The 27,942-nt window shown below is 43.4% G+C and overlaps 1 protein-coding gene across 10 annotated transcripts in view; it reads right to left on the bottom strand.

Annotated features, from left to right (window-relative positions):
* The window catches only part of TMCC1 (transmembrane and coiled-coil domain family 1), a 166,690-nt gene that overhangs the window by 76,820 nt on the left and 61,928 nt on the right, over positions 1–27,942 (bottom strand). For 7 of the 10 annotated variants that reach the window (XM_026857835.1, XM_026857833.1, XM_026857836.1 and 4 more), the window contains 2 exons: positions 12,914–12,970; positions 9,470–10,425 (listed from right to left, as the gene is read on the bottom strand). In XM_026857835.1, coding sequence (XP_026713636.1) covers positions 9,470–10,015 — 546 coding nt within the window. In that variant the 5' untranslated portion in view covers positions 10,016–10,425; positions 12,914–12,970. The remainder of the gene's footprint in view (positions 1–9,469; positions 10,426–12,913; positions 12,971–27,942) is intronic. The other 3 variants (XM_026857839.1, XM_026857842.1, XM_026857846.1) reach the window with 3 other exon arrangements.

Here is a 27,942-nt window from a genome sequence, read left to right as displayed (position 1 = left end):
GGGGGGGGGGGGGGGGAATGAAGAGAGAACAAAGACACACTATGTCGCATAGAGAAAAGGCACCATACCGAGTAAACCTGGATGCACAGGGAGCTGCAGAACAAGAAAGAAAGAGAAAGGTCTAAACGTGTTCACAAACACATTAAAAAATACCCCAAGCACATCCTGGGTGAGGAAGAAAGCATCGACCCGAACACGCACTCCTTCCCAGTGAAGGACTCCAGAGGCTGACAGCCCGCTGTAACACCCTCACCAGGACAAACTCACCAACTGGGACGCGGAGGAGCAGCGGAGGGGTGAGCATCACCTGAAGAAAGGGTTATAAACTAAGAGGGGTGTGTATAATGATTTTAACAGCATTTTTAAAAAAATTTTTCTGTAACAATTTGATCTAGACTAATAATGATTAGACCCTTAAGATTTCAATTATGCTAAAATGAAATTCTTGGCTCTCCTTATATACAATGTGCCTCCTCTTTGCCAATAAACAAGACTTTGAGCCCAAGGCCACCCTTGGGCTTCACAAAGGTTAGTGTTACCAGCCGGGGAAAGGCAGCGCCTGGCACAACACGGTCTTCCATAGCAATTAAGCAACTGAAGATTAATTTCTGAGCTTGTAAAACAGTCCTCAGCCTACTCCTGAGCTATCTCCATCTGCAATTAAGCCATTACAGTGACCTGCTAGTATCTTATCTTGTTGCAAGATGCAAACAGTGCAACCCTATCCCCGTACGAAGCATTTCTGCTGGGGAAGGAGAGCAGCGGCCGCTGTCACAAGGGCCGGGGTGGGCTGGCCACGCTGGCTCGCAGCACACAGCTCTCCATTCCCAGGAAGCCCAGATCTGCAGCTCCAGGTGCTTGCAGCACCACTTTTAAGAGAGAGAATGAAATACTGTTGCCCTGAAACGTTCCTCATACAGCAATCCATGCAGGTTCTCACACATCTCACTCTCAGGATACAGGTAACTCCTACTTCAGCCTCCCAAATGAGTAAAAGCTCTCCCTTCACAGTAACCCTGCAAGATTAGCGCTGTTTTAACGTGGCTCCCCTGCAGGTACTGAAAGCAAAGCAATATACGTAATTTCCAGAAGGGCTTCTTGACTAGCCTGACCTATTTATATCACAAATATTATTTTCAATTTAAAAACAGTCTTTTACAGTCAAAGCTACAAAATGTTTTACTCAGGATTAGATTAGTTATGAAAAAATTGCAAAAATGGTTACCACCTACGTAAATTGAATGGGAAAGCAAAAATTACAGCATGATGTTAAGACCGCCTGTTCTTCTGGAAAATGGGTTAAAGCCTAAGCGATCTTTTATAGTTCTAAACCATACTGTTTATAGCCACAGTAGACTTTCCACACAGTTTTAACATTATAAAAAACCCTCCACCTTTTGTCTTTTCACAGGTGGTTGTCCCAGGTGTGTTGCATGGTGTTTATGACAAAAGGATTTGTGAAAAATGTCTCTGGCAAATAAATTACTCCTTTAAAAGACTGTTTACAGTTGGAGGGAAACTCTTCATTCTTCCACAACTCTGCCATGTATACTGAAAGGGTGGCACCGTCAAATACACCACCGTGTTTATGTTAATATGTAGTCTGCAGACCAATGTGACTACCTGAAGAGTCATTAAAAGTAACTATGAAAAGCAAGCTTACTGTTAGTAGGTTTTTGATACTCGTGGGGCCAACATCATCACTGGAAAATATCGAGGAGTCTGCAAACTAAAGACTGGAAACGGTTATTCCAGAAACATGCAGTCATTTTTCAAAATGTGGACAGTAACAGAATATAGATTTAAGTTGTTAACCAAAATCCAAAGATATTTGAAATATTTATGAAAACCGATCATCAAACCTGAAGAGTCTGAGGACACAGGAGGCCCCGCCAGGACGGCAGCACAAAGTGAGTGAGTGGTGCCTTGGAGAGCTGCCCCATGGCGATCTCGGCACTTCTCCTGTCACTCCCGTAGCCCTGAGGTAAGCAAATGGCCACCTAGAAATGTTTGGGCCTATGGAGGCAAAAAGCTGCCACTGCACCAACCAGCTTGGTCCCCAGTGAACTGCGGTTATCTATCACACCTTTCTGCCTTCCTCGCGGTACCACCAGGTGTCAGCCAAGGGCTTCCACCAACCACTCTGCAAAGCGCTGCAGAAACCCCAACCAAGCGCTGACCTCGCCAGCACCCACCTGTGACCCGGGGCTCGGCACGTCAGGCCCGATGACAGCAAACCGCCAGGGACCCCAGTGGTAAAGAACCCAAGGTGCTGCACATCCGTGATGGTTTCTGTTTCAGCAAGACTGATCTTGTACTTCTGCTGTGAGACCCTAACCACAACAAAAGGCTTCATTATTCAGTGTGGAAGTCTATACAAATGCCAGTCCTTCCAGCAGAACTAGAGAGGTCTGACTCTTCTTTCAACTAAAGAGAGCGTGATCTCCTCCATTTTCCCGTTCCATTATTTTAACCCTCTTAGCGGTTCTGATTATTTGAGGTAATCCTGACTTTATTCCTCCCATAGCCCCTGTTACATTTTTGATCACCTACTGGCTGCCACACTTCTGCTCCGCACACTGCTCATATAACAGAAAGAAAATGACAGGTTGAAGTGTCTCTATTATCTAGATGACAGCATGCCAGTAACATTTCAAACGTCAAACAGGAGGATGTTACAGCTCCCCAAGGTGGGGGGGGGGCAGGGAGGCCGATGAAATGGACCCACCCAGCGCTCCTCCCCTGTCCTGAGGGGCCACTGCCCTGCACCTTCTGCAAGTGGCCGCTTGGAACTGCAGGCACAGTTACCACCTGGAAGTGCCTGAAGCATTTTTATTTCTACTAAAATTATGGTAAGACTTCAGGGTAACACTGCCTTTATTATTGATTGCTCATGCCCCCGCATTCTCCTCCCAGCAGGGAAGCAGCAGGGCATCATTCGGAACTCCCCACCTCTCTACAAGAGCAAACGTCAACCCTGGGGTAACCACCACCAGAACTAACTTCAGAGGCACCAGCTGCAGTGCAGCGCCTGGGCACTGCATCGCCCTCATGGCACTGACAGAAGTTCACGCAGACACAATCCTCACCAAAGTACTGCTGCTATTCTATCTCTGGAACCCAAATACTGTTCTGTTTGTCCATGTCTTCACACACAACTCATTACCCCACAAAGCACAGCGTACCAAAAGGAGACCTATGCAGGCTCAGTCATGTTCCAACCTGATTTCTCAGCTCAGTGGGCTGCCTCTACAAGAAAAGATTTATGCAAAAATAGTTAAATTTAGACTGCTTGAAATGTAGGACCAAGTGAAGTATCTCAGTAAGACTTTAATTATTACATTATTTTCCATGCTATGACAATCTCATTTCTCAGTTTCTATACAAAGCCTGACAACATGCCGCAGAATTATTACACATGCAAATGTATGTAAATGAGGTGTGAGAACAAATCCAATCTGTGGTTTTGGGATGACATTTTGCCCTTCTACTTCAACAACAAATTGAAGGAACAGAGAATGGAACAATACTGTGAACTAAAAATATTTTGTGCGCAGAGGATTATTAAGAATTTACTCTCCCTTATGCCACAAAGTACTCAATGTCCTTAATTCCCACTGGGAGCAGAGGATCTCAGCACCACACAGAATGAGGCTCATTATTTTGAAGAACCATACAAACATGAGTTAACGCTTACAGCACCAACCTATTTACAAAGCAAAGTTAAAGTAGCACCACAGTTCTCCACGTTTACCTGAAAGGGACTATCCCACCCCGCAATAAGCAGAGCTGTCTCAGGCTTAACCCTATTCTTCACATTAACTAGAGCTGTAAAGACACAGAAGAGATTTTATTATGCTTTTGCTTGTATGGCAACAGAACCTCTTTGAAATTGTATGAGCACAGTAAGCAGGTAGCTCTGTTGTCTTTGTAAGCAGCAGTGACAAGGCACTAAATACTTCAGTGGGACCAGTTCACCCGGGGAACCCACTCCCTTGCTGAGTCCCGACCTTGTTCAAGGGGCTTTGCAGAACAAAACAAGAAACAAAGGCTCTTGACTCCAAAACCTTGCAGCATCCACACATAAAACATGGTGAGGGGAAGAAGACAAAAACAACGAAACAGAAAACTCCCTTGGGTTAACAACACAATATTTTGAGGAGATTAACCTCCTAAGCTTTGGTAGTGAGTTTAGTGTGTGGGACGTAACAGGGTTATAAGTGTGAAAAGGAAAGTGCAGGTGTACCTAACCAGGAGACAGCAGAAGACTGACCCTGTCACATGAAATAAGCAGGCTGGAGAAAGCAGAAGCTCCTGGAAAAAGAAAAATGAAACCTAAAAGAGAAATCTATGGCACACCAGAGACTCTGTATCAGGAGTGAAGGAGCATGGTAGTCAGTGAGGGCTTTCAGAAATTTAAACAAAGACAAAATAGAGGTGATACCGGAAAATATCAGTACCCTATCTGTACAGCCTCTCTCTGGGGAGAGATTGCACACAGCACTGACGCGTCAGGCAGGCACAAGGAACTTCTTCCCCTCAAGGGGACTCAGACAAGCAGGCTGGAGAACGCAGGCTCCAAGGTCTGCTTCAGGTCTTCCCTGCTCTGAGGGGTCCTGGTCTTTCACTGCTGCCCCATGTCAGTGTGGCCTGAGTTTCTAAGTATAGGAGGAAATTTAATTACAAAATTTTTTTACTTTCACCGCTTACCTTATCAACATGGCCATGCTGATGAACATAAGGGTTTTTTTTCCTTTTCGGAACTGTATCTCAGATACAGCACCTAGTGTTAAAAAGCAAGTGTAACAGTTTCCAGCAGGACCAACTGAGCAAGCAAATAAACCACAAACATTAATTAAGCTCAGAACAGCATTTACGTAGGCAGAGTCAAGCATAAACTTAAATCACTGAACAGCCTCGCCTCGCACAGAAGGATGAAGCTCAGGGCTTGACTTTGCAAAAAAAGGAAGATACGGAAATAGTGTGGATGTGTTTAACGGGTCTTAAGCTTCAGTAGTAAACTCCAGGCAGAAGCACATGGGCTCCCACTCATCCACGCTTCACAAATGCCTTTGCAACAGGTGAAGTTCCTTGCCGTTCCAGTAAGCAGCACTGACAATTTCACAGCAGCCTGCAGAGGCTTTTACAAGGCTCATACAATAAAAATATAACTGAATGCTAATTTCTCAGCAATCCAAGTCTGCTGACTTCCTACATCTACATGTCACAAAATCTTCTGCAGTCGCAGGCAGATCTTAGACTTAACAGCCCCAGACACCATGCAGCACTATGTGGTAACTACAGGATGCCGTCTTAATAAACAGAACACACTGCCACTAATTTCATCATACCATAGAGCAACAGCAAATCATGAAAAGAGAACAAAACGTCCGTTGCTTTTTCTGACTGACAGAAAACTGAACACCGGGAGAAAATAAAGAAAGAAGGAAAGCAGAGCAGGAGTTTCTGCTACAAGAGCAGTACCAGCCGCAGCAGTACGCCTGGGCAGTGAGAGCGAGGCACTCGCAGCAGCCTCGTACACCAAGTATCTGATGGGGGCAGAAGAGCTCCGTAACAGATGGCAGGCATCTACTGCAGGCAAAAACAGGCTGCATCACAACAGTGGCAGGTACCAGCAGATCAAATGATGACACGAGACATGAATCAGAAAAAGGAGAATTATATTGCTTGACTACAAGTCCTACGTTAGGCAGTTTTTGTCATTAAATCACTACTCTTCCATGATGGACGTTGTTTCTTCGTCCTTGTAGCTTGTATAGCCCATATGTTCACAACAGATGTATCCATGTTGTAGCTCAGTGATATTTTTCTAATTATAGCTGGATTTATGAAATTCTTGAAGAATTTCAAAGGAAATACTAGCTGCTGAGGCAAGGTGAGTCAAAGTATCTTCACTGTCATCAATCACCAGAATCAAGGAAGTAAAATAGGTAGTGTTTTATGAAAAAATGAAAAAGGCAAACTTATTTAAAAGATAAGACCATGAAGAGCTGAGGGATACAAATAGGCAATGTCTTGAGAAAGTAAATATGAAACAAAACCAAAAATACCAAGTGAAGGTTTGCTGTATACAGAATCCATATGGACTCGAGCAGAGCCCAGGCTCCAGAGAACCCTAAACCTTGATCACTGAATGTTACCTGCCAGATATTTCACATGTTATTTATAGTTCTTAAGCTTCATTAAACAATTTAGTCTCAATGAGATTAAGTAAATTGGAAAATGTGGGGTTAAAGTAACACTGTGAGAAACAAAATGTCTCATAAATTAAAGACAGCGTTTAAAGTTTGAGTTCACACTTCATCTCTGGTGCATTCAAGTTCACTCTAATATACCTGGCTCTTTACTGACTCCATCATTTGAAGTGTGTTGTAACTAATCTTGTAATACAAATCATATTTGCATTTTAGCAATGCATGAATTTAGTAAAAAATTATGACAGTGTGGCAAACTGAATGCTAAGTTGGCTTCACAAATGCCAAACACACTGATGTCTTTTGTAAGGTGGATTTAACAAACGGCTGCGTCACGCTTTCCTGATTTCACTGAATCATAAACCAAGAAGCTCTGCTAGTAATTGTATCGGTGATTTAAAATTTACGTGTAGTTGATTTTTAAATGCGTTACATCTTTATACCATAAAGTCAGTAAAAGCTGTCATATGTTACTTAAAGCTGTATAATCATCTGCACTTAACCTACAAGCTGTCTACCATTAATTTGCCTTTAAGTGAAGTTCAAGTGAAATCAACGCACTTTAAGCCTAATACCTCCAGACACATGCCACAGCCAAGAGAGCACGGCTCAGAGCGGAGTAACTGCAAGGTACTATGTTAATACAGCAACACATGAGTGCTTTTCAGATTCTTCCCTTCCTCATCCAAAACCGGTGAAGTCAGCCGAGGTACTTTAAACACCATCAGCAGCAGGTAAGGGTCGCTTTTAGCTGCCTGCAAATGGCAACAGATGAAGAACTTTCCCAGTGAGGGGGAGTGGACTCCCTCACCACCCAGGCCAGGCGAGCACATCAGGTCCCAGGCTGGCAGCCGGGTTCAGCCAAGTCTGGATCACCAGAGAGCTCCACAGCAATGGAGCAGGTCCAAGGTTAATCTGGGAAGGCAGTCCACAAGTCTGGGCTCAGATCAACAAGTCTCCCCAAGGAAGGGACGCCCTTGCTGAGCCTACACCTCACCTTCCTCACAGCAGCTCTGACCAGCACCTGGCCCCGAACACAGACAGCTAACCTTGTAGAAGTCAGCGAGCACACTCAGGGCCCCGACGTGCACATACATATTCTTCAGCCCAACCTACCGACCCAGGGTGGCCAGGATGGGTTTTAAGTCACACAGCAATTTTTGCAGTGATCAGCTCGCTAGACATTTTGTCTGTCACAAATCCATTCAAAGTATTTATTTCTTCTCTTTGTAGTTCTTCTTGGCCTTGCACCAAAACCTGATCAAACACCAATGCACCCCATCACTAAAAAATTTTTGAGCATGGACTGTCAATACATTTACATTTATCTCTAAGCTATATACATGTACTACTGAACTATTATGTGCCTTATAAAGCATACACAAAAACAGGCATTAAAAAGGAAAAGAAAGATAAACCTTACATTACTTCAAAAAATTCTTTTACTTATTAATGGTGCAAAAATATTTTCTTCCCCGAGTCCAATGGATTGTCTTGCACGCAGCCCACTGGAGACCACTGATGTAGGCAAAGGTGGTCCCGTTTCATCAGATCAGCTGACATAGCCAGGAGAAAGGACACCTCCCCCCAGGTCTTTTCCCATATCCCATATTAGTGAACTAACATGCTTAGGCCTGTTCAATCTCCCTGCTCGTACACAAAGTAAAGGAACTACAGTTTTAAACCAACAAACCAGAGCTTGCTTCATAATCTTAAATTGGTGGATTTGGGTACAAACTCAGAAAACTATAAACTTTGCCCAAAATTCTCCTGAAACAAAGATCCTGAGTTCACTCACAATGAAAAGAGAGCCAGTAAGCAAACAAACCCAGGGCTCAATGAGCACAGCAAAGTTAACCCATGCTTGGAGAGCGTACACTTTCCTAATTACTTTATTACTATTTCTATTCTTTTAACTGTTGGAAGAAACAAAAACCTCAGATACAGCTCCAGGCAGACTGCTTTAACACTTCTCCCAAGAGAAAACTTTATAATATCATTCTAAGGCAGTGAGTAATTTATGCTAATACTTTGTAATTACCATCTTTAAACGCAAGATACACTGATTTCCAGGCGATTGTCAGGGAAATACACTGAAAGCATATTATACCATGAATACTCTGAAAAGGTTTTCACTCGGAGTACTTCAAAGTAGGCTTCAAGGGAGGAAAACAATGTGCAAGGGAACAATCTTGCTGTAGAGGCAAGGTGAGGCCACCTCCAGATGACTGAGGAGATCTTATTCGGCCTAAATCCATCATCATCTAGCCAACGTCAAAGAAACTGTAGGTCATGAGAACAAATTTGCATAACGAAAAAATCTACATGAGCTTCAGGACCATGCTATCTCACAGCATTGAGCGCCAGCAGGGCTGTTTCGTTTGGTCACACCTAAGAGCATACAAACCAGAAATCAGTTTCCCAGTGCTTCCTATCTTTATCGAAGGGGCTGACCTCCAATGAACAAGCCTGCAAAGCCTTTTAGGAAAATACAGGTTATAGCTAAAGTTAAATCGTAAGTCCAGTTTTTCAAAAAAAGAGGACTGCTTCAACTAAATCCATCTGGGAAGGAAGAGAGATGGTAAGACAAACACTACTACTACTAGGCCAATGCGCAGAGCTTTGCCAGGACACGTCAGAGAGCAGGCGCTGTCGCTTCTGTGAAGGCTTTTTCCACACAGGCCAGACAAACTGAAGAGACAACAGCGACTGCACATCAGCACAGCAGCCAGGCTGATCTTAATCTGATTCTGTCAACCTGGCACTGCAGTGCAGTTCAGTCACAGGCTGCAGCCAGCGCTCCCACAGCCTCTTGACAGCACCATTCACTCAAACTGGAATTCCTCCTTTTTACCAAATACACGATAAAACAAGAGGGGAAGAAAAAAGCCATCTACGTAAGCGCAAGGCTTTGTTGCAGGAACCAGGTAACAGCTGCTAAGGAGAACTACTCTGGCTGCTGCTCGTCCCATCACTCCTTGCTTGACCGTGGTGTGCCATCCATCCAACCTAACGTGTTTCAAAAGTATATCTCCCTTCACTGATCAAATACATATAAAACAAGCCACCTGCCATGTGAGAAAATGACTAATGCTTGCATCTTTTAAGCGCTTTGCTTCACCACTGAAGCAGCTTTTAAACACAGTAGCATTAGTGTTTGCTGAAAGAAACTTGCTTTTAAAAACAAGATTCAAAAGGCGTAAGAAAACATACAAGGGGATGATAAAGACCAAAGGTAAATCTGAGTAACTTACTGCTGCTGCTGTGGCCTCCTCTCCACCTACATAGATAGAAGCAGCAATCTCCATCACGGACAAGTTTGTGGGAGCATCTGTAGTAGATGACGATCTGGGCCGACCTGAGCCCATATCCTGGGCAGACCTCCTGTTGATCTGCGGGCTTCCTTTCGGGGCGTCTGCCTTGCCCCGCCTGCTGTGCAGGCTCGTCCCTCTCTTCATTTTAGGCGGCACTCTGATCTGCTGGAGCACCCGGTTCAGAGCTGTGGGGTGGGTGGAGACACCATCAATTTCAGCACAGACGCTTTGGCTTTCCAAGTCCAGGTCAGGCTCCAGCTCAGCCTGAGCTTGCTGCACATCATGTGGGGAAACGGATGACCTCCTGCGCTGATGCTGGAAAAGGTGCTTCAAGCCTTGACCGATCACATTAATGTTCTCCAAAGCGTTATGGGTTATTTTGGATAATTTTTGCTCTGATTCATGTTGTTTTTTGGTCTCTTGATCTTGGGCTTTGCCTCCAGGATCAGGGTCATCACACAACTGTTCAGTGCCAGAGGGCTCCATTGATGACACCCAACAGGTTTATTTGACTATTCATACATAAATATGTCCCCTGTCTTTAAAAAGGCTTGTGTTTGTTTTAAAAATGCCAAGATTGTCAGCCAATTAGGTGTGCAATTGCTTCAAGAGTGACTACACATGCAGCTGTGCCACGGTGATCTCATGCTTATCTAATGTTAAACAAAAGAGTCATTATTATACATCCATGCAGAAAGTAGTGGGTTAAAAAATCCAATGAGCAAAACATGCCATTAACAAAACAAAACGTATCAGTTTTCCAAGCATCCCTCCATGTGGCATTAGTTGCATCTAGGCTGTACGCAGAAGCCAAAGCTTGTATGAGGCAAGTCATTCATCGCCTGGGGGAAGAAGCCCAGCACAAAGGGTACAGGAAAGCAAGAAAGGTAAAAAAGCTGTTCAAAAGAGGGAGAAGCAAGGTGAAACCAGTGGGTTTTGTTTATTAAGAACAAGCCCATAATAATATCTAACAGAACATGAGGTTAAACTTCTGAAGAGCATGTTAGTCTCTTTGGCAGAATTAATTTTGTTCCTCAACAAAGATCTGATATTTTGTGCTTCAAATGTAATGTCTGCTCTGCCTACCTGATTTTCCTGTAGAATGCCTAACTTCACAGTATTTAATATATGCAAGAAAACAACATTTCCAAATCAGCTATGCATTTCCAAATAGTAAGAAATGGCTTATTACTGCCAACATCCGCTGATGGCACTGGAAACTAGATGTGAAAATCTGTCCTCAAGCAAGAACAGGCAAGTGAAATGGTTTCAATTGGCAGTCTTGTCCATGGCTCTCAGAGAAAACAAAACGCTTTTTAAAAAGTAGATTAAGCAACCAGTCTGAAAGGGAGCAGCACCATGTAAATGTAGCTCAGTCTCTAGCAGAGAGGAAACACGCAGCTCTTCTCCCAGAGAGCTCAGCCTTACCTATGAGCCGGGCTCAGGCAGGAGCTGGTTATAGGACATGGCTGCTGAGCACTTAGATAGCAACACACTATTGGAGAAGTACAGCAAAGGAGTGAGGAAGGCAGGAAGGAAGGAAGGAAGGACACAGTATCTGAAGAGTTTCACATCAGCACCATGAGATCACATGCTCGGAAGCCGATCATTGTTTTCTTGCAAGAGAAAGCTTTGATTAGGCTTCTATAAATACCAGATCACAGAGGTCTACCTCAATCTTGGCAAAAAGCAGCCTGTGCTTTAAAAAAAACCACCACATTTTATTTGAAATGCGACATATGTTTGGGATTTGAGAGCATTTTTTTTATCTTAAAACAGCTGCAGAAGCATAATGGACTGAGGGTACAATTAGAGCAGTCTCAATTTTGTGCATCTGAAATCTGACACAAGGGGTTAAACAGATATTCCAAAATGCTTTCCAAATTGGCATCCAAAAATATCAGAAGAACTGCCTCACATTCTTATTTTCAAATGCCGTTGCTATCAGCTGGAGGCAAGATGGAATTCAGTACTTACAGAAAGCAAAACACTGGAATCATACAGGATTTTATCTCAGCACTTTGAACATGTTATAAGCATTGAGTCTAAATATATCAGCCAGTTTAATCAATAACATATTAAATGCAAAGTAATAATCTACATCCCAGAAAAATATATTTACCCATATTCATGCAGAAATTGTATGGCAGAACAAAAAAAAAACCAAACACAATCAACCTTTTATTTTTACATACTTAACACTTTCTTTAATGATTTCAAGCGCCTTTACTACTAGAATTATGCTTTGACTTTTGAGCTCGCTCTTTCTTAATATTTATTTTTTCTTATGTAACAGGCTTTCCAGAAAGCTGAATTGCAGGTCTCCACTCAATTTAAGTTTTGGGGTAAAAAAGGCAAAACCAGATTTTCCTTTTCATCCAACAGACCAAACGGTTCAGTGAACAAAATTTACTGGCTAAAAAGCAAGAGTCCCAAAATTATTTGGTGTATAAAATACAAACCTGACAGCTGATCCATAATTGCCTTTTTCATTTTAGCTAATTTTCTCAGTATTCTTTTTTCAGTCAGGACTCACTGAGGAACTGCAGTTCCTATCGAAGATGCCCAGTATAGTCTCTAACCAGTATCTTTTTGATCTCCTGCATGCTTTCTGTCCAGATTACCATTGGTAATACTACTGATATTAAAGACCACCACTTTGGTCTAACTAGAATTCCATGCATTACCTGCTGGAAACCAGTAAACTGCTTAAATTAGCCTTATGCCAATTTACAAGCCAGCCTGAAACAAATCAGCCTAAAGCTGGCTCACAGACAAGTCCCTACCACCCCTGTGTGTTCTGTGGCTGCTTTCTGAAATTACGCTGACTCTTGCGTTTAAGCAGCTCCTGTGGGAGCTTTGTGGTCAGCTGCCTATTCATACTTCCATATGATGAGTCTGCTGCGAGCCTGAAAAGAGCTTTTCAAATTGCATCTCTCACATGAAGATCCTTAAAACTACTTATTTGTCCTAGTATCTACTTTTGGGGAAAAAACTACTCATAAATGTGAAGAACTGTGAATCAGCAGAATTAATTAGCACATTTATTTGCATTAAGATTCAAGTCTTGTGCTTGTTTTTTTCCCCACTTAAAACAATCTTTAAATTCTATTTGAGGGAGGAAATGGAGTGTTTTATAGCATGAAGTTCAAAACAATACATTTCTTATTCATGGGAGAATACAATACATCAGGGACAAAATTCACAATTCCATATACAGTCATACTGAGCATATGTTATAACAATATTACATCCCAGAGCATGCTAATAGAGTCCTTCATTGGTGCAATTATTTCACAGCAGCACTGGGAAACAAAACAGTTCAAAAGGAGAAACTGGCAAAAACAGTATTAGATAATTGTGAATATATAAACTAGTACTTGCCTCCATCACTTGCCCTTTAGCATGGCTGACATACAGCAGTCCCTCCACTGAACAAAACTGCAAAAGAAATTGGGTATGAGATGCAATTCTAGAAATGGAAGGAAAGATGTACACAAACAACAAAGTGAGCATGGTTCCAACTTCTAATTTTTTAAATTTTTTTTTCCCCCATTTAAATGCAAGTGCCTCTGGAAGCTGGGCTACTTTAAACTCTTTCAAATAACTGAAGGGATACAAATATAAATGAAGTTAAAACTGAATCTTAAGAGTTAATGGAGACGTTCTCGTGAGGGAATGTTTTCTCTTGGGGTTTACAGCCACCAGCGTGTGCTGCAAGCACAGGTAGGTTTCGGGGCTCTAGCCTGTCCACATGGGTTTTTATTTTCTCCTCCTATTCAGTCATCCGAGTGTCATGGGCATGCTCTTGATTACGTGAGTTCACCACGCAGGACGTGGGAGCACCTTCCCGTGCCCTCCCCGGGAAACCTGCAGCCGCCCGTGGGGTGCGAGCGCGGCCCTGCCCGCAGGTAACGCACCCGGCCCGCAGCACCCGCTCCCACCGCACCGTCCTGGCTCTGCCCGCCGTCCCAGAGGAGGAAACAGAACATCTCACGGGTATTTTGATGACCGGTTTAACGTTTCTGCACCCAGCCCAGGGTAAGGCCAGATGCCTGCTACAAGAACCCAAGATGGTGACAGAAGGGCAGCTGGGCGCAGCCGCGCTGACCCGTCTCTCCAGCCAGACTCGCGCGCTGTTCCGAGCACAGCGAAATCACCCGGGCTTTCCAGGGGCAATTAGTTACTCGAGCAGTTTTGGGGAACAGGGACACAGGCTTCAGAATACATTAGCACTCTGGAGAATACTACAAGACTCTGCACAACTGGGGCGTTTTGACTGTTTTGTTACACGTCAGATTCCCACCTCCAAGAAGACAGCAGAGATAAAGAAACTGCTAATCAAAACCACTGAAGTGGGATGCTAGAATATGAAGAAAGTGATGACAGCAAATATGAAGAACTTAGAAAAAATGAATGAACGCATTTCTGAAAAGGATCTTCACATAGAAGAAATTGCATTTCTACAATAGTAGGAGTGGAGAACCAGGCACAGTGCGTGAAGTATTGTTAACATATGAGGTGCTGCTACCACGTAACTTCATAGCCATTTCACTTGGGTTTTTTTCTTATTTTTAATGTTATTTTTTATTTATAAAAGCTGTAAGAGCTTCTGCCAGTGAGGTGTCCATAGATGTGCCCTACAGCACTCTAAGACACTGCAGGTCAACAGATGCTTTTGACTGAAATTCATTCCCAGCCTTTATACTGCAGAGTCTACTTTCCAAAGCACACCACCACTGGCTCCGAGGTGTAAGGTCATGAAAACTACTTGTACTTTCTTCCTTGTGAATCACAGCCTTCACTGACATATAAACCAAATCTCCCGTATTCTGTCAAAAGCTCCATTTTCTTCTAAACTTTGAAAAGCTACTGCACTGGGCCAATCAAAACTCCTTCACTTTCCTGTACTTATGAAGAGTAGACACAGTCTTAGCTTGGGTTTTTTCATATATTATGGCTCTACTGCAGAGCCACTTATTTAGCACAAATGCTACACATACGTATTGGAGAACTTGGAGGGGCAAAAATAAATCAGGTATTGCTGGTGCTGTTTTGCTCCAGACAACTAGACCGTATACAGGGAGAAAAAAAGTTTCTTCCTACTCTTTCAGTTTTCTTCATCAAATACTTCATAACACAAAAATTTCAGGAGTCTGTAAAGCATCCAAGATGAAGATCAGAAGTCAGAAAATAGTCTGGCCCATCAGATTTCAGTCAAACTTTATTCAGGCAAAAGTTTACTCTAAATGCATCAGTTCAGTGAATTCCCTTCAGAACCAGTTATTTGTAAATAAAATGAACTCTGAAGTTAATGTTGAAACTGAGCTCAGAGCTGGCTTAGCTGCAACTGGAGTACTTGTTACAAACAGTACAGAACTGCAGAAACAGGGAAGAAATACTATTTTCAAAAAAAAAGACTGCCTTTTTGTAGAAGATTTCAAATACCTATTTTCTATGCTGTATTTGAACGTCTTGAACCCTTATCATTAATGCTGAAGTACAATTACCTAAGGAACCCTCACATTTGTTTTATTCCATAAGTGGTTCAGTTTAATAGCTCATCATAGAGTTGTAGCCCATGTTAGCAGGGATCTTAGGCAGGAGATGCCATTTTTCAGTTGCTTCAGAATAAGAATTTTTAATAAGAAACAGCTCATCTTAGTTTGAGAAATCTCAGATTATTTTCAGAAACTCATCCCAAAATGGATTCTGTATCAAGACACACAGTTTAGCAAGAAAGACTAAAGGGGCAATAACACACTGGAAAACCATGTATTATTGGAACTGGGAAACCTAACAAGTGATTTATAGCCACAGAAGGATTAAGATCTTTTAAAAATCATCGTTGTTCAGCAGCAACAAGCAACAGAGCAAATAAGGAGAGAAAGCTGCGGGTGTTCACAGCTAATCCTGTCAGAGGAACTCGTGAGAAACTGAGATGGGTGTAAAATTCAAGGGGGCTGCTGTCTGGAAAACATTCAAAGAGGAAGACAACAGTAAGAGAGTAAATAATTTGACCCAAAAAAACCAACTGGATAGCGGCATGACTACCCAATACCTGGAGAAACAGATATATATAACTATTAGCACAATTTTTAAGAAGTCAGAGTGGAGAACTGGGGCAAGAATGGAAGAAAAGTATGTGCAACAAGTTACTAAATGCAAAGAACAAAGGCAGAATACAGGCAGAATATGGCAGAATACAGGGAAAAAGAGACCAGAAAACAATACTACTTTTAATGGAAAGGATACCTGTAGTTTTCAGGACGTAATTATTCTTCTTCCCCAGCTAAAATTCACCCAAGGAAAGATTTCCTTGAATTTCAGTGAAGTCCAAAAGAAAAACCAGGGACAGAAGATACATATAAATATATATAAATCCCCCACCTGGCCACAACCCTGACACTGACAGTGTTGTGAGATGCGAGAACAGAAATGGAGTATGTCTGAAAGAACAAACTGAGACACAAAAGCAGAAAGACTCAGCATATTAAACAGCGCAGCTGGGAGATGAAGGAAAAAAAACGCCAGCTTCTGTATGTGTAAAGCAAGCCAAGCTTCTGCTGAGGTTCCACATCTAAGATTCAAGAAAAGGGGAATAGCCCCAAGGCAGCTCCTGTTGATGAAAGGGTAGAGAGTGGCAGGCCCCAAGGAATTCACTGAAGTCATCCAGAGTGCCCCGGACCCAGGGTCCTCAGCATCCAATACAGCAAGACAGACCACAAGGGCTGGAGAGACGCTACCACTTCAACAGGAGCAAGGGACACAGGGCAGAGCAGGAGACCTACAGCCTCTCCAGCACTACAGGGCTAAACCAACACAGCAGGGTAACGGTAGGTTTTACCTATTTCTGCCTAATGATTCCCCTACACCCTCCAACCCATTCCCATCATTATCCAGAAGTCAAGAACGAGGACAGCTGAATGATGCATCTCTGCTACCCTTGCTCTCCCTTCTCAGAGCACAGATGCAACAGGAACAGTTTGGTGGCTGAAGTACAGGCTGAGAGACCTGACATCCTGGGCTCAGTCAGCTTCAGCAGCCTTGTTAAAAGCTCCTGAGCAAGCCAGCGTCTGTGCCTCACATCTTCCTACATGCAAAATATGAACCACCCAGCTCACTGAAGGGGAAAAACGCCCAGGGTAATACCAATGAAGGCTCTTTATTAAAATGCTTTATAAATGCAGCAAAACGCTTAAGATTCCTCTGAAGGCAACATGTACAGATAATCAGTTAAGAATAACTCAAACTTAGAATGCTAAGCTGCTGAATTTTCTAAAAGTAGCCAGCTGTATTCTTTCGGTAACAGGACTGAGTCAGCTGACACATGCACTATAAATCAACTCTTCATTCAGCAGCCCCACAGCTTACACCGTAAACCACAGGTCACTTGTATGAATACCAAAGAACACAAAAACTCACTCAGCACACTGCTAGTAAAGTAAGAGGGGCTGGCAGCGTGTTTATATATGAATTACACGATCATCACCAAGAAGCAATTTAGTAAGATGTTAAAGATATACAGGGACAGACACGGCACTGTATCTGAGCCCATCCAAAATGAGACTTACAATCTCTCTCCTAGAATCCTCACGAGCCTAAAATAGATCCACACAGTCCATCCACTCCTTTGTTAGGGGGGGTGTGCTACAAGGAGGTGCGAGCAGACCCCTGAGGTCACTCAAAAGACATTAAGAACTGCCCTCTGGAGCAGAAGCAGGGAGGGAGAGTCACCTTTTCCCACGCCTTCCCCATGCACATTAACAAATGGTCATTGCAAAGGGTTCATCAGCAGAAAGTTTTATGCTTTGGCACACCAAAATGTATTTGCCACTTCTACCACGGCAGCCATTAATGGTTCACATGCTCGTGCTGTGCAAGGGTGGCATGTTCACAGACATACCAGAAAGTGGTTTTTCAACATCAGCCTCTTCTCAGATCCCCTGTTGAAACATTTCCTTCCTATGACTTTATATTTAATACTGCTGACCAACAGAACTAATGTACACAGTTTTTTTGTTCCTGAAAGCTCAAATATTAATCCTGTAGATAAGAGGAAATTGCACCCAAGTCACAGATGAGCAGATATCAAACACCCTCTTAACGAGTAACAGATCCCTTTCTCCTTCCAATTACTTTTTAAGAAACATCTTCCTGAATACACCCACATGAGAATCAAGCACCTTCCCACGGGCAGTCTCGGAACACCCACAGGCAACCTCTAAATTCCTGCTGTCCCCTTAGAGGTACTGCTCATTGATTGCTGTGAATATAGAGACCAAGGGTTCTTTTGCAAAGGTAGGTCAGAGTGTGAGGACTGTACACACAAATACCAAAGATTAGGTAAGTTTCCTTGTTTATTAGGAAACTGCAATGCCCTAAAGTCAAGTGACTGGTTTTCAGAAATGTTTCTACTGACTTGCAGTACAACTGATTGCCACTGAAATCTTTCCCATCCCTCTTTGAACAGGCCAGTAACTCAGTGTTTACGCTGCTGTCTGAATCAAAGCTATGAAGCAGACGTCAAGCCTTCTCAAAAATTAAGAACTGTGTGAAGATACCAATACATAACAAATCCAGTTTTGGTACATGCTGTAAACATCACATGAAAATCAAAACAAAATATTTCAATTATATTTCTATAGCTTGCAACCTGTAAATTTACAAGAAGACTTTCAAGACTGTGTTGCTGTGTCTAGAGCTGGTATTCCATGAGAGTCTGACTGTGGGGCAATGCTACTGGTTCCACAGTTTAGCAGCCCTTATTCTTCCTTCTAGAAAGCACTGGTTATTCTTAAAGCACTTCCTTAACCCCAGATTAATTTCTTAGCTACATAATTTACAGGTCTACACTGCTAACGTCGTATCTATGTGATCTCTCACTGCTGCCACCTTCTGATTTGCTTATGAACAGGACAGTCTACAGTACCCGTATCTGGAACCTATCAAAACCATTTAAAAAACATATTTTCCCGGAAAAGGCTACACACAGCATATTTTCCATCAAAAGAATAAAGCCAGTGCTTCAAGAAAGGTACATCAAGGTTAAAGAAAGATTTAGCTAGAGCCTTCTGATTTGCTAATATTCACCATCACGTACATGATTCACAAAAAAAATTCTAGAAAATGTGTATGTACTTAAAATTTCAGAGACAGCACTAAAAATGCAGTCTGCAGGTATTTTAGAAGAGAAATTAATTTGATGGATCTGGGTAGATACAAAGAATTTTTACAAAGACCATCTGTTTTACTAGACATAAGAGGAAACTTGCCTATTAGCAAGTCTTTTTAACAAGATGGATTAAGAATTTGTAGTTTTACAGCATCCACCACAAGTGCAGACACTGTGGAAGAAGTTACACAAGGCCACAGTTTGTGGCTGTGCGGTTTGCCATGAGACACCGACAGCTGACACTTTCACTTGATTTCATGATCTGTTTCAGAAGAGCCACATCCTCTCATACTCTTCTTCAAAACCAAATTGAAAGGAAAGGAAAGCCAAACTACAGAATTTCCTCAGGAACATCTCTGCTTTTTGCTAAGAAAAGCTGTAACCAAGTTTACATGTTCTACAAACCAGTCAAGTGAACACTGTGAATTCAGTGCTTCACTGGAGGGCAAATGAAGGGACCTTCTCCAGTTGCAGTTCAAGCCTTTTGCAATACAAATACGACAGAAATAGCAATTTGAAGAATTTCCAAGCTCTTTTGTCCCCTGCAGCTCATTTTCAGTCCCACAGCACGACATCCCACCATTTTAGCTGTTGTAGGCACAGCTGTTTACAGGGCTGTGACATGAACCAAAACAAAAAAAATAACTCAGCTTTGAAGGAAAACAGGACTGGGGGAAGGATATAACCCACAGAGGTGGTTATAAAATCCTTGGGGTAAGGTTAAAGAAGGGAGGTGGTAGAGACAGGGCACAATTACTCCAAAATGGTGTTATCAAAAACCTCGTATCTGGAGCTATGGCCACAACAGCTGGAGAAACAGGAACTCACATGACCTTCAGCAAGGACTCTTCAAAATAAAAATAAATTCAAATACAGCATTTTGTAAACTGAGGAACTGCCTTCCCTAAAGGAACACAGTAAAGAAGTATTAAGCAAATATTCAAAATACTGGGTCTTCCACAAAGAAAAGAGCTCTGTAGGTATGTAAATAAGAAACAGTTAGACCAGGATTATAAAACAGAGGTACTGGATAACATCATTGTTAGCAACAAGTTGTTTTTTACTACATGCCTGCATATACTCACAATCTGAAGTCAGAGCTCACAACTGATTCACAAATAGTGAAGATCTGCCTATTAGTTGTGGGGTTTTTAATAACATGACCTAACTCTCTACATTCCAGCATGCAGGGAAGCCATAAGCAACTGCAGTGTGATTACAAGGACCCAAACAGCAAAAATGCAACACAGACACCTCAGTCCCAGGTGCAGAGCCCAAACTGGGCAGCAGGGGCTGGGTCCACCCGGGGCCAAGGGCAAGATCAAGGGGAAGCAAAAAGCCCCACAGCCCAGAGGATGGCAAGAGGGTGAACACGAGTTAAGATCTGTGATGTTTCAGGAAAATACGTAAGGAACAGAGAGAAAACATGGTCATCAGCACAATCTGCTCCCCTCTTAACTCAGAGATGGTGAAAGCTCCAGGGTTAGTGTGGACCATTACAAGGAAAAACTGCTACAGCGACACACACTCATAGATGTCTCATTTAAATGACAGCTTTAGGCACTGAATCCTGTTTGACAAAAAAAGCCACAGTTCATTGTTTGAAAAAACTGTTTTAAGCTGCTTTCGTAATTTTCACTACTGCAGGTATATACAACAACAGAAATATGTTCCAGTTCCACTGCAGCAGATGAAACCATTTCATTAACGTGGCTAACACCAGCTAGGGAGGTATTTCCCTCTCAGGCTGGAGCCTATACTGAGCAGTATAAAAGCCTACCTTCAAATACCAAATGAATTCTGTAGGTGCAAGGGTGAAAAGGAGTAATCCAGTTTCTTTTAGCTTACTCATCTTTAAAGAAATCTTTCACTGGAACAGATTTAATTCCTTGAAGCATCTCAAATGTTTCTCTGGTCAGCTGCATTCCTACTATCCACTTTTCCTATTAATATTTGCATTATCTAGATCACATTCTCCAGCCTCTGGAAAAATACAACATTACTAGGCCATGCCAAACATTTTGGCAGGAGTTTTTCAGGAAAGAAGGGGCAGGGGGGGAGAGATCAAAGCTGCTCTTATCCTCACTGCCGGTCTGCCAGGAGATGCTGTCACATTCAATGTGTCAAAGTCGACTCAGATGTCAGGAACAAGTGAACCACTGAGTGGAAATACAGGTATTTTCATTCCACTTCCAAGGGAAGACAAAAGGTTATACTACAGCTATTTCAGGCATTACAGACACTTATAAGCATGCCAGTCAAAAAAAAAAAAAAAGAAGAGAGATGGCCTCTCATTTTAACTCTAGCAGGTTCATCTGTGACAATACCAGCACAGAAGCTGGCAATATTTAGCACCTCTAGTTCTAAAAGAAAGGTTTATTCCAGGCTTGGAGTTGTAAGAGAGTTAAAGCAAGTTAAATTAGCAGGCTTGTAAAGATATCATCTCATCTACCCACCAACCCACGCTACATGCGATTTTAACATGTGCTTTTAGCCCTGAATTTTGGAAAGTATCATCTTTACAATGACTTGCGAAAGAAGAAAGTAGAACTAACCTGGCACAGAGTGGTAAAATACTCCCCCTGATGACTCAAAACCAGTATTAATTCTCTGATCTTTCAGAAGTGTTGACTCAACTTACTGAGACTAAAAGATCAAAAGAAGTTTTCATTTGGCTCAGCAAAATCACAGTGCTTTTTCCACTGATTCGGGCGCTCTCAGTACCAGGTATGTGAAAACCTTCCACTGGTATTTAGCATCAAATGAGCTACAAAGTAGAAGTTTGACTTAAAAAAATTTACAAAGACCAACTCAAATGATATTCTGTCCCAAAGTGGTGAAAAGTCTACTAATCCAAAACACTGATGACCATCCCCACACTGCAACCCAGATTGCTAACACATCTCCCTAAACACTGCACCTTAACCACTCCCCACAGACATAAAACTTGGGCTCAGGAGGAGGAGTAGGCACCTCCTGTGCGACAGCTCTCTCCGTGCTGTTAAGGAGGATACCAAAAAGCTCTACTGTCTGAAGACCACTGCCACTGGAAAAGCCTGCTTGCAGGCTGCAAAACCTGACAGCTCATTGCATTAGTATTGCTTAAAACACAAACCAGGCAAAAATTCCAATCAGAAGTTAACAAGACTCACTAACAAACCTATGTCTTGCACTTGCAGTGCTCTACCACTTTCAAACTGTCCTTCATATTCATGACACGGCAGTTTCATTCCTGCTCTTCAGAGGAAAATTGTCTTTCCTAATCTTTCTCCAAGTGAGGTTTCCCAGGCCTTAACCTGGGCCTGGTTGAAATGGCTCTTTTTTGAATTAAACATTAGCAAGTCCCTCCCTGCAATGCTACAAACAAAATGTTCGGTTTGCCCAGTGAACACTGGCTGGAGTACTTCAGCAGACACTCGACAAGATGCTGGGAGGACCACCCTATCCACACCTTCCTACCTGCACCCAGTCCTAAGAGCCTGCTCCCATCTGCCAACAGAAATAGGATACAGGCATAACGTGGTTTTAACTGGACTTACAGCCACTTTTCTAAGTCTCAGGTAGCTCATGCACAGCTTGAGACAAAGAACAACATAACTGAGTACGTACATACCCTACCAGGCAGAAATTGTGGCCAAGGAGCCCCTGTGCCTTAAGAACACAGTCCGAGCAGTCACAAGTGCCTGTCCTGAACACACGGGTACGGTGCCAGGCTTCTTCCCTAGTGCTGAGGAAGGAACCCAGCGTAGCTGCAGCTCCTTGTTGCTGCACAACAATGTGTGTCTGGAAACAATCTGTGTCAGCTGCAGGTACAACTGTGTCACACGGGACTTGTGATTTCCCTGCTTTAGTCACTGAAGATGAACACACGCACCCCAAGCACGCTGAGGTTCACCTTATTGCTTGTGCCCTAATATGAGACCTTTTAGTTCAAGTTTTGATATACCAGAAGCGTGATCACTGTTCTGCGTTTACTCTTAATCACCTTTCTTGGCACAGGCATAATGAATATTTCACTGCAAGGTGAGATATATTTAACTTTAGCTGACTAGTCTTGAGAAGACTTTTAAGAGCAGCAAAGGCCTACACTTTTTGGACGTAAAAATACTGATGTCCACCTATGGTCCTTTTCTTCCTATAGATCTAAATATGCCTTTCTAGAGAGAACACAAACAAACTGTACAAAGACAGCACAGCTAAGCAGCCACACACACAAATATGCCAGCTCCTCAATATCCACCTCCACATCCACCTGCACAAAGACAGGAGTTAACTCAGTGATTTTCGTATAAAGAAACTGGGCATGACGACTTGCTTGCCAATGGGAATCAAGCAGTCATACACTTAAAGCCTCAGCCAAAACCTGAATGTTTCCTCCCACATTCATGGCAGAGTCCACATGAAAAAAAAATCCACAAAATCTTTATCCAAAGCAGCACAAAAAAGGAAGCAGATTTGTTTGAAATGAGGCTGAAGTTTACCTACCACTGAGGAGATGCAGGCTTATAACCAGAGCCAAAACCAAGAGCCATGTCAAAGGCCCCTTACAGAGCTGTTCAACCTGGCTGTCCACCAGCACCCCCAGGTCACTTTCTGCAGAGGTGCCTTCCAGGCAGTCAGCCCCAGCACCTACAGAGGTGCACAGGGTGGCCCATACAGGAGACACCACCTGCTACAGGGGGCAGCTCCTCCCCGGGGGCTTGAGTCTGCATTTCCCTTTGCTGAACCTGGCGAGGTTCCTGTCTGTCCGTTTCTCGAGCCTATCCTGGTACCACAATCGCCTGGTGTATCAACTTTTCAACTTGTATCATCAGTAAAGTCACTCACAGTGCACCTGCCCCATCACCTGGGCCATTAATGGAGAGGTTAAACTGTACTGGGCCCAGTACCCACGCCGGGACGCCCCACTAGTGCCTGGTCCCCACAAGGACTTCATGTCCCTCTGAGCACAAACCTGACAGACAAACTGAGGGGGAACAGGCTGGATATGTGGATACCGGGGTGATGGGAAACTGGCTGAACTATTTCTCATCCACCTCAGTGCCCATGTATCTAGCCCGTTCCCCCTCAGTTTGTCCATGAGGATGCTATGGGGGAGTGTGTTCAGAGTCTTAAGCCAAGTAAACAACACTGACTGCCCTCCCTCATCTACCACCCAGTCACTTCTTTGTGGGCAGCTATCCGGCTGCTCAGGCGTGACTCCCCCTCCTACAGCCACGCTGTCTACTCCCAGTCACCTCCTTGTCCTTACCATGCTTGGAAATGGTTTCCAGTATTATTAGTTCCATCACATCCCTGAGATGGAGGGAAGCTGACCCACCCACAGATCTCTGGATCCTCTTTTGAAAAAGATTCCTTCTGGAAGACAGGTGGCTCTCGCTTTCTTACAGTCCTCAGGCACCTTCCCTGATCATCTCAGCCCTTCCGAGAGAATCGAGTGGCCTTGCAGTGACATCAGGCAGCTCCCTCAGCACTCACGGGTGCATCCCATCAGGTATCAGACTTGCTTACACCCATGAACTTGCTGTGTTTCCTAACCTGGTCTGCCTTCACCAAGGTCTGCTCTGGACCTTCCCACTGTCAGAAGGATGGGGGACACTCGGAGGCTCATCTTCCCAGTGAAATCCAAGATGAACACCACAATCACTGGGTACTTCTCAAAAGTCGTGTTTAACTGACCGGGCCAAACAGCTGCAGGGACTTTTTTTGTGAAACACAGAAAACATCCTGCCCTTCCACCTCGCTAACGACCCACTCTTAGACAACAATTTCTATGGGGTATCATTTCAGATTTCCCTCTCATATTACAGATACAGAACAAAACAGTACACACAAAGGGTTTTAATAATTTTTTTTTACATGTAACCAATTAATATGCAGAAGTTTTGTATCTTTAGAGACTTCTCCCACTACTCACATTCTATTACCAAATTTTTAAAGAACAGTGTCAATACATAGCTATAGCAGTTACATAACTGAAGGGCTCTTAGAATAGAGAACTCCGTTACTAATTCTGCTATACCTGTTCCTCACCTATTTACTCAGGCTTTCCACCATGTCCAGAGATCAAGAAAATTATACCAATAAAACCACAAATGGGTAGCGAGCTCAAAGGACCTAAAACTCCAGAGAAAGTTGTGCTTGACAAGCCTCAGTGAGGGACAGAAATTTACTGCAGGATGTCTGGAAAGGTACCATCAACTCAAAGAGTCTGAACCCATGTTCCTCACCAAGAAAGCCAGCAGTTCTTCTCCTGAACTGCCTATCTTGCTGTTTTCCTAATTTTAGAAATTAACAAAAGTATAGTTTTAGCAGCAACTTAAGGAAAAACAGTTATCATCAAGAATAAATCTCTTCCCTATCTGGGGAACTACTCAAAGGGAGAAACATCACTCCCACCAACTATTCCCTTTTATCTTTCCTAACAGGACAAAAATACACTTCTCAGCATGTAAGACAGTACTGAGTTTCTATGGTGGTCTTTGAAATCAAGTGGTTTTTTTTAGTACTGCTTAACATATAGACATGCGTGTTACAACCTCAGCGTGAACCGCAGGGTTACAGGGAACTGTACAGACTAGCTCAGGTACTGGAACAGTCCATTACCCACCAACAAGCACATGACATTACTCTGCCAGCCCAAGAACAATGCAGTCCAAGAATAATCCTGCCTTTTACCATTATCTGCAAGAGCTAGTAAGAAGCTGCCATTGAACTAAGTGTTCAACAAATGATTGCTAGTTGTCTTCTAACGAGGGAGTAACAGGCTCCAGCTCCTCACCGCTCCCACACACCTGCTGGGCCTTCTGAAGGAGGAGCGGGGCTGCGGGTGTCAGCGGAGCAGAGGTGCTCAGTCTAAGAGCTGCCAGTCCCAAAGCAACCCAACACGGTTAGCCATCGTGACAGCTCTTTTCTCTCTGGAACACATGCTTACCTTTTCAAAGTCACATATAACATGACCACAGAACAGAAAACCCATGCTATTCTAGCACTTCCCAAATAGCCCTGCACACACAAGAGGTGGGTCAGCAACAGCACGCCACTGCCAGTTCCTGGAGCTTGCTAAGACACAAGTATTTTTATTAAAAAAACAAAGTGCCAATTTAAAGGGGTAAAGATCCTCTAAATTTCACAACCATCAGTGCCTATAGCAATTCTCTGTGCAAGCACGCTGGGTTTTTTTTTGTGATGGGCAGAGACTGCCTGAGGAGACGGGCCAAAATTCACTGTCGGTACAGCTTCATGCTCAACTTCAGACAGCCTATTTACTGTTATCTCCACAAACACACACAAACATAACAGGGAATGGCTAAAGTCATTGGATTATAGGTTATTTGTCTCTCTTTGTGTGGAAGTTTGTAGTCTGACCTTTTATTTCAGCAAAACCCTTTTACAAAAAGATGGAGAAAGACTTTACTTCCTGGATAAAAAGCATACTTCATTAAAAGCTTACATTTCTGCAAAATGAGTGAAAATATCTCCTTGTATACCTGAATAACCACAGGTGTGAGGTTTTACCACTGAACTGTAAGGATAAGCATTAACTGTGTCATCACAAGATACTTGTCCATTAACGACCTCGGAGTACCCTACTACATGGAGTTTCTCTTTAAACTATTTACAGACAAAGGGCAACTTCGGGCAGTCAGATGAGCACAGGCTGGCAACAGCCAACAAGCAAAAGCACTGCTGCTCCCCTTGTTACCCTCCACTTGAGGGCTGCTATCCCCTCTGTTCTGCTCATTCTCTGCTCAATTCCCTAACTCTGCTATTTAAAGGGGTCTAAATTTTAATAGAAAAACTACCTTATGAACCAGAGCAAGGGGAGACAAGAAAAAAGTTAGAACAATTTCTTAACTCATTTAAGCAGCAATCAAAAAAGCCTCTCTGTCTGTTCTCTAAACAGGATTTTGTTGGATTTGCTGTTTACATTACTATTTGAAGGCCTCCTTGGGCAGGTTTACTAGAGAATACACTCAGCACACTCAGAGAAGAGCCGAGGGAGACTGTTCTCAGCAGAGGAGGACTGAGGTCAGTAGTTACCGGGACACACCACGACAGTGAATGCCAAAACAGACCCCTCAATGGGCACGTTTCTTTAGGAAGCCAGAGAAGTTTGTGAAGCTAGTAGAGTTTAGCAGTTAGAACTGGTATCTTCTGGGTACCTGCATTAACTCTGAGCTGATCCTAAAAACTAATGGATATCTTCAAGTGACTCTGGGAGTCTCATCGGTGACACACATAAATTTTTCTTTTTAAAAAGAAATGTTGTTTTCTTAAGACTGTCTCAACTAGAGCAGACTCTTTTAAGAGATGAAAACTTGAGACACTCGTGAAGAGTTAAACCAACAGTAAACTGAAAATCACTTTGAATTCTTCTCCCACAAACTGAAATTGCACATGAAGCATTTAAAGGACTCTGGAAAATCAGAATGAAAACCTAACTCTTTCAGCACAACAAACCCTGAAAAGCAACACCTGCGCACAAAGGTGACTAGGATGGGAACTGCTCATCAGACTAGTGAACAGCAGCTGTGGCAGCCTCCCCACGCGACAAGCCCTCATTCCCCAGCCCTAGGACACTGCAGACCAGGCACTAAACGCCTCACAGGTAGTCGACATGAACTAAGCAAGCTCTTCCGTCAAGAGAAGGCTCACATATCCTGCTCATGCTCTTCCCCGGCAAAGAATTTCATGTTAATCAACGGCCACGGAGCTCCACCACCCCGCGCTGCCCCCTAGCAAGGACACAGACAGGGCCCGCTCCGGAGGAGGGTCCCGCCGCACCGCAGCTCCCGCAGCTCAGCACCAGAGCACAGCTCCCCGCCCCGGCTCTGCGGAGCTCAAAGGGCACAACACGAACAGCTCCCCAGCTCCAAGGGAACACGGAAGAGTGGAGCTAGACGGAAAGCAGACCCCGCGCAGGATCACAGCACCACACGCCCTGAAGGGGCTGTTTTCCACCACCAAAACTTTTTTTGCCTTACTAGCCAGACAACCACTGCTGGCCTGAATCTGGTAAGTTCAGTCATAACAGATCCTGACCAAAAATCACTCTTTTTTGACTTCTCACATCTAACCATTATTCAGACTCATGGTAACACACGCTTGCTGCTCCTTACAGACCAGTGACACTGCACCCTGCTGCTGTGACCCACCAAAGCACAAGACTTGCTCAGTGCTCCCCCACCCGCAGCGATTCACTCACACAGAGCCTCTACGGGCTTTCCGTCCTTCT

The sequence above is a fragment of the Athene cunicularia genome (assembly GCF_003259725.1).
Source record: "Athene cunicularia isolate RWA chromosome 12 unlocalized genomic scaffold, athCun1 chr12_part1, whole genome shotgun sequence".
NCBI classification, from domain to species: Eukaryota; Metazoa; Chordata; class Aves; order Strigiformes; family Strigidae; genus Athene; species Athene cunicularia.
The sequence above is the reverse complement of the archived record's forward strand: the minus strand, read 5'-3'. Positions and strand labels throughout refer to the sequence as shown.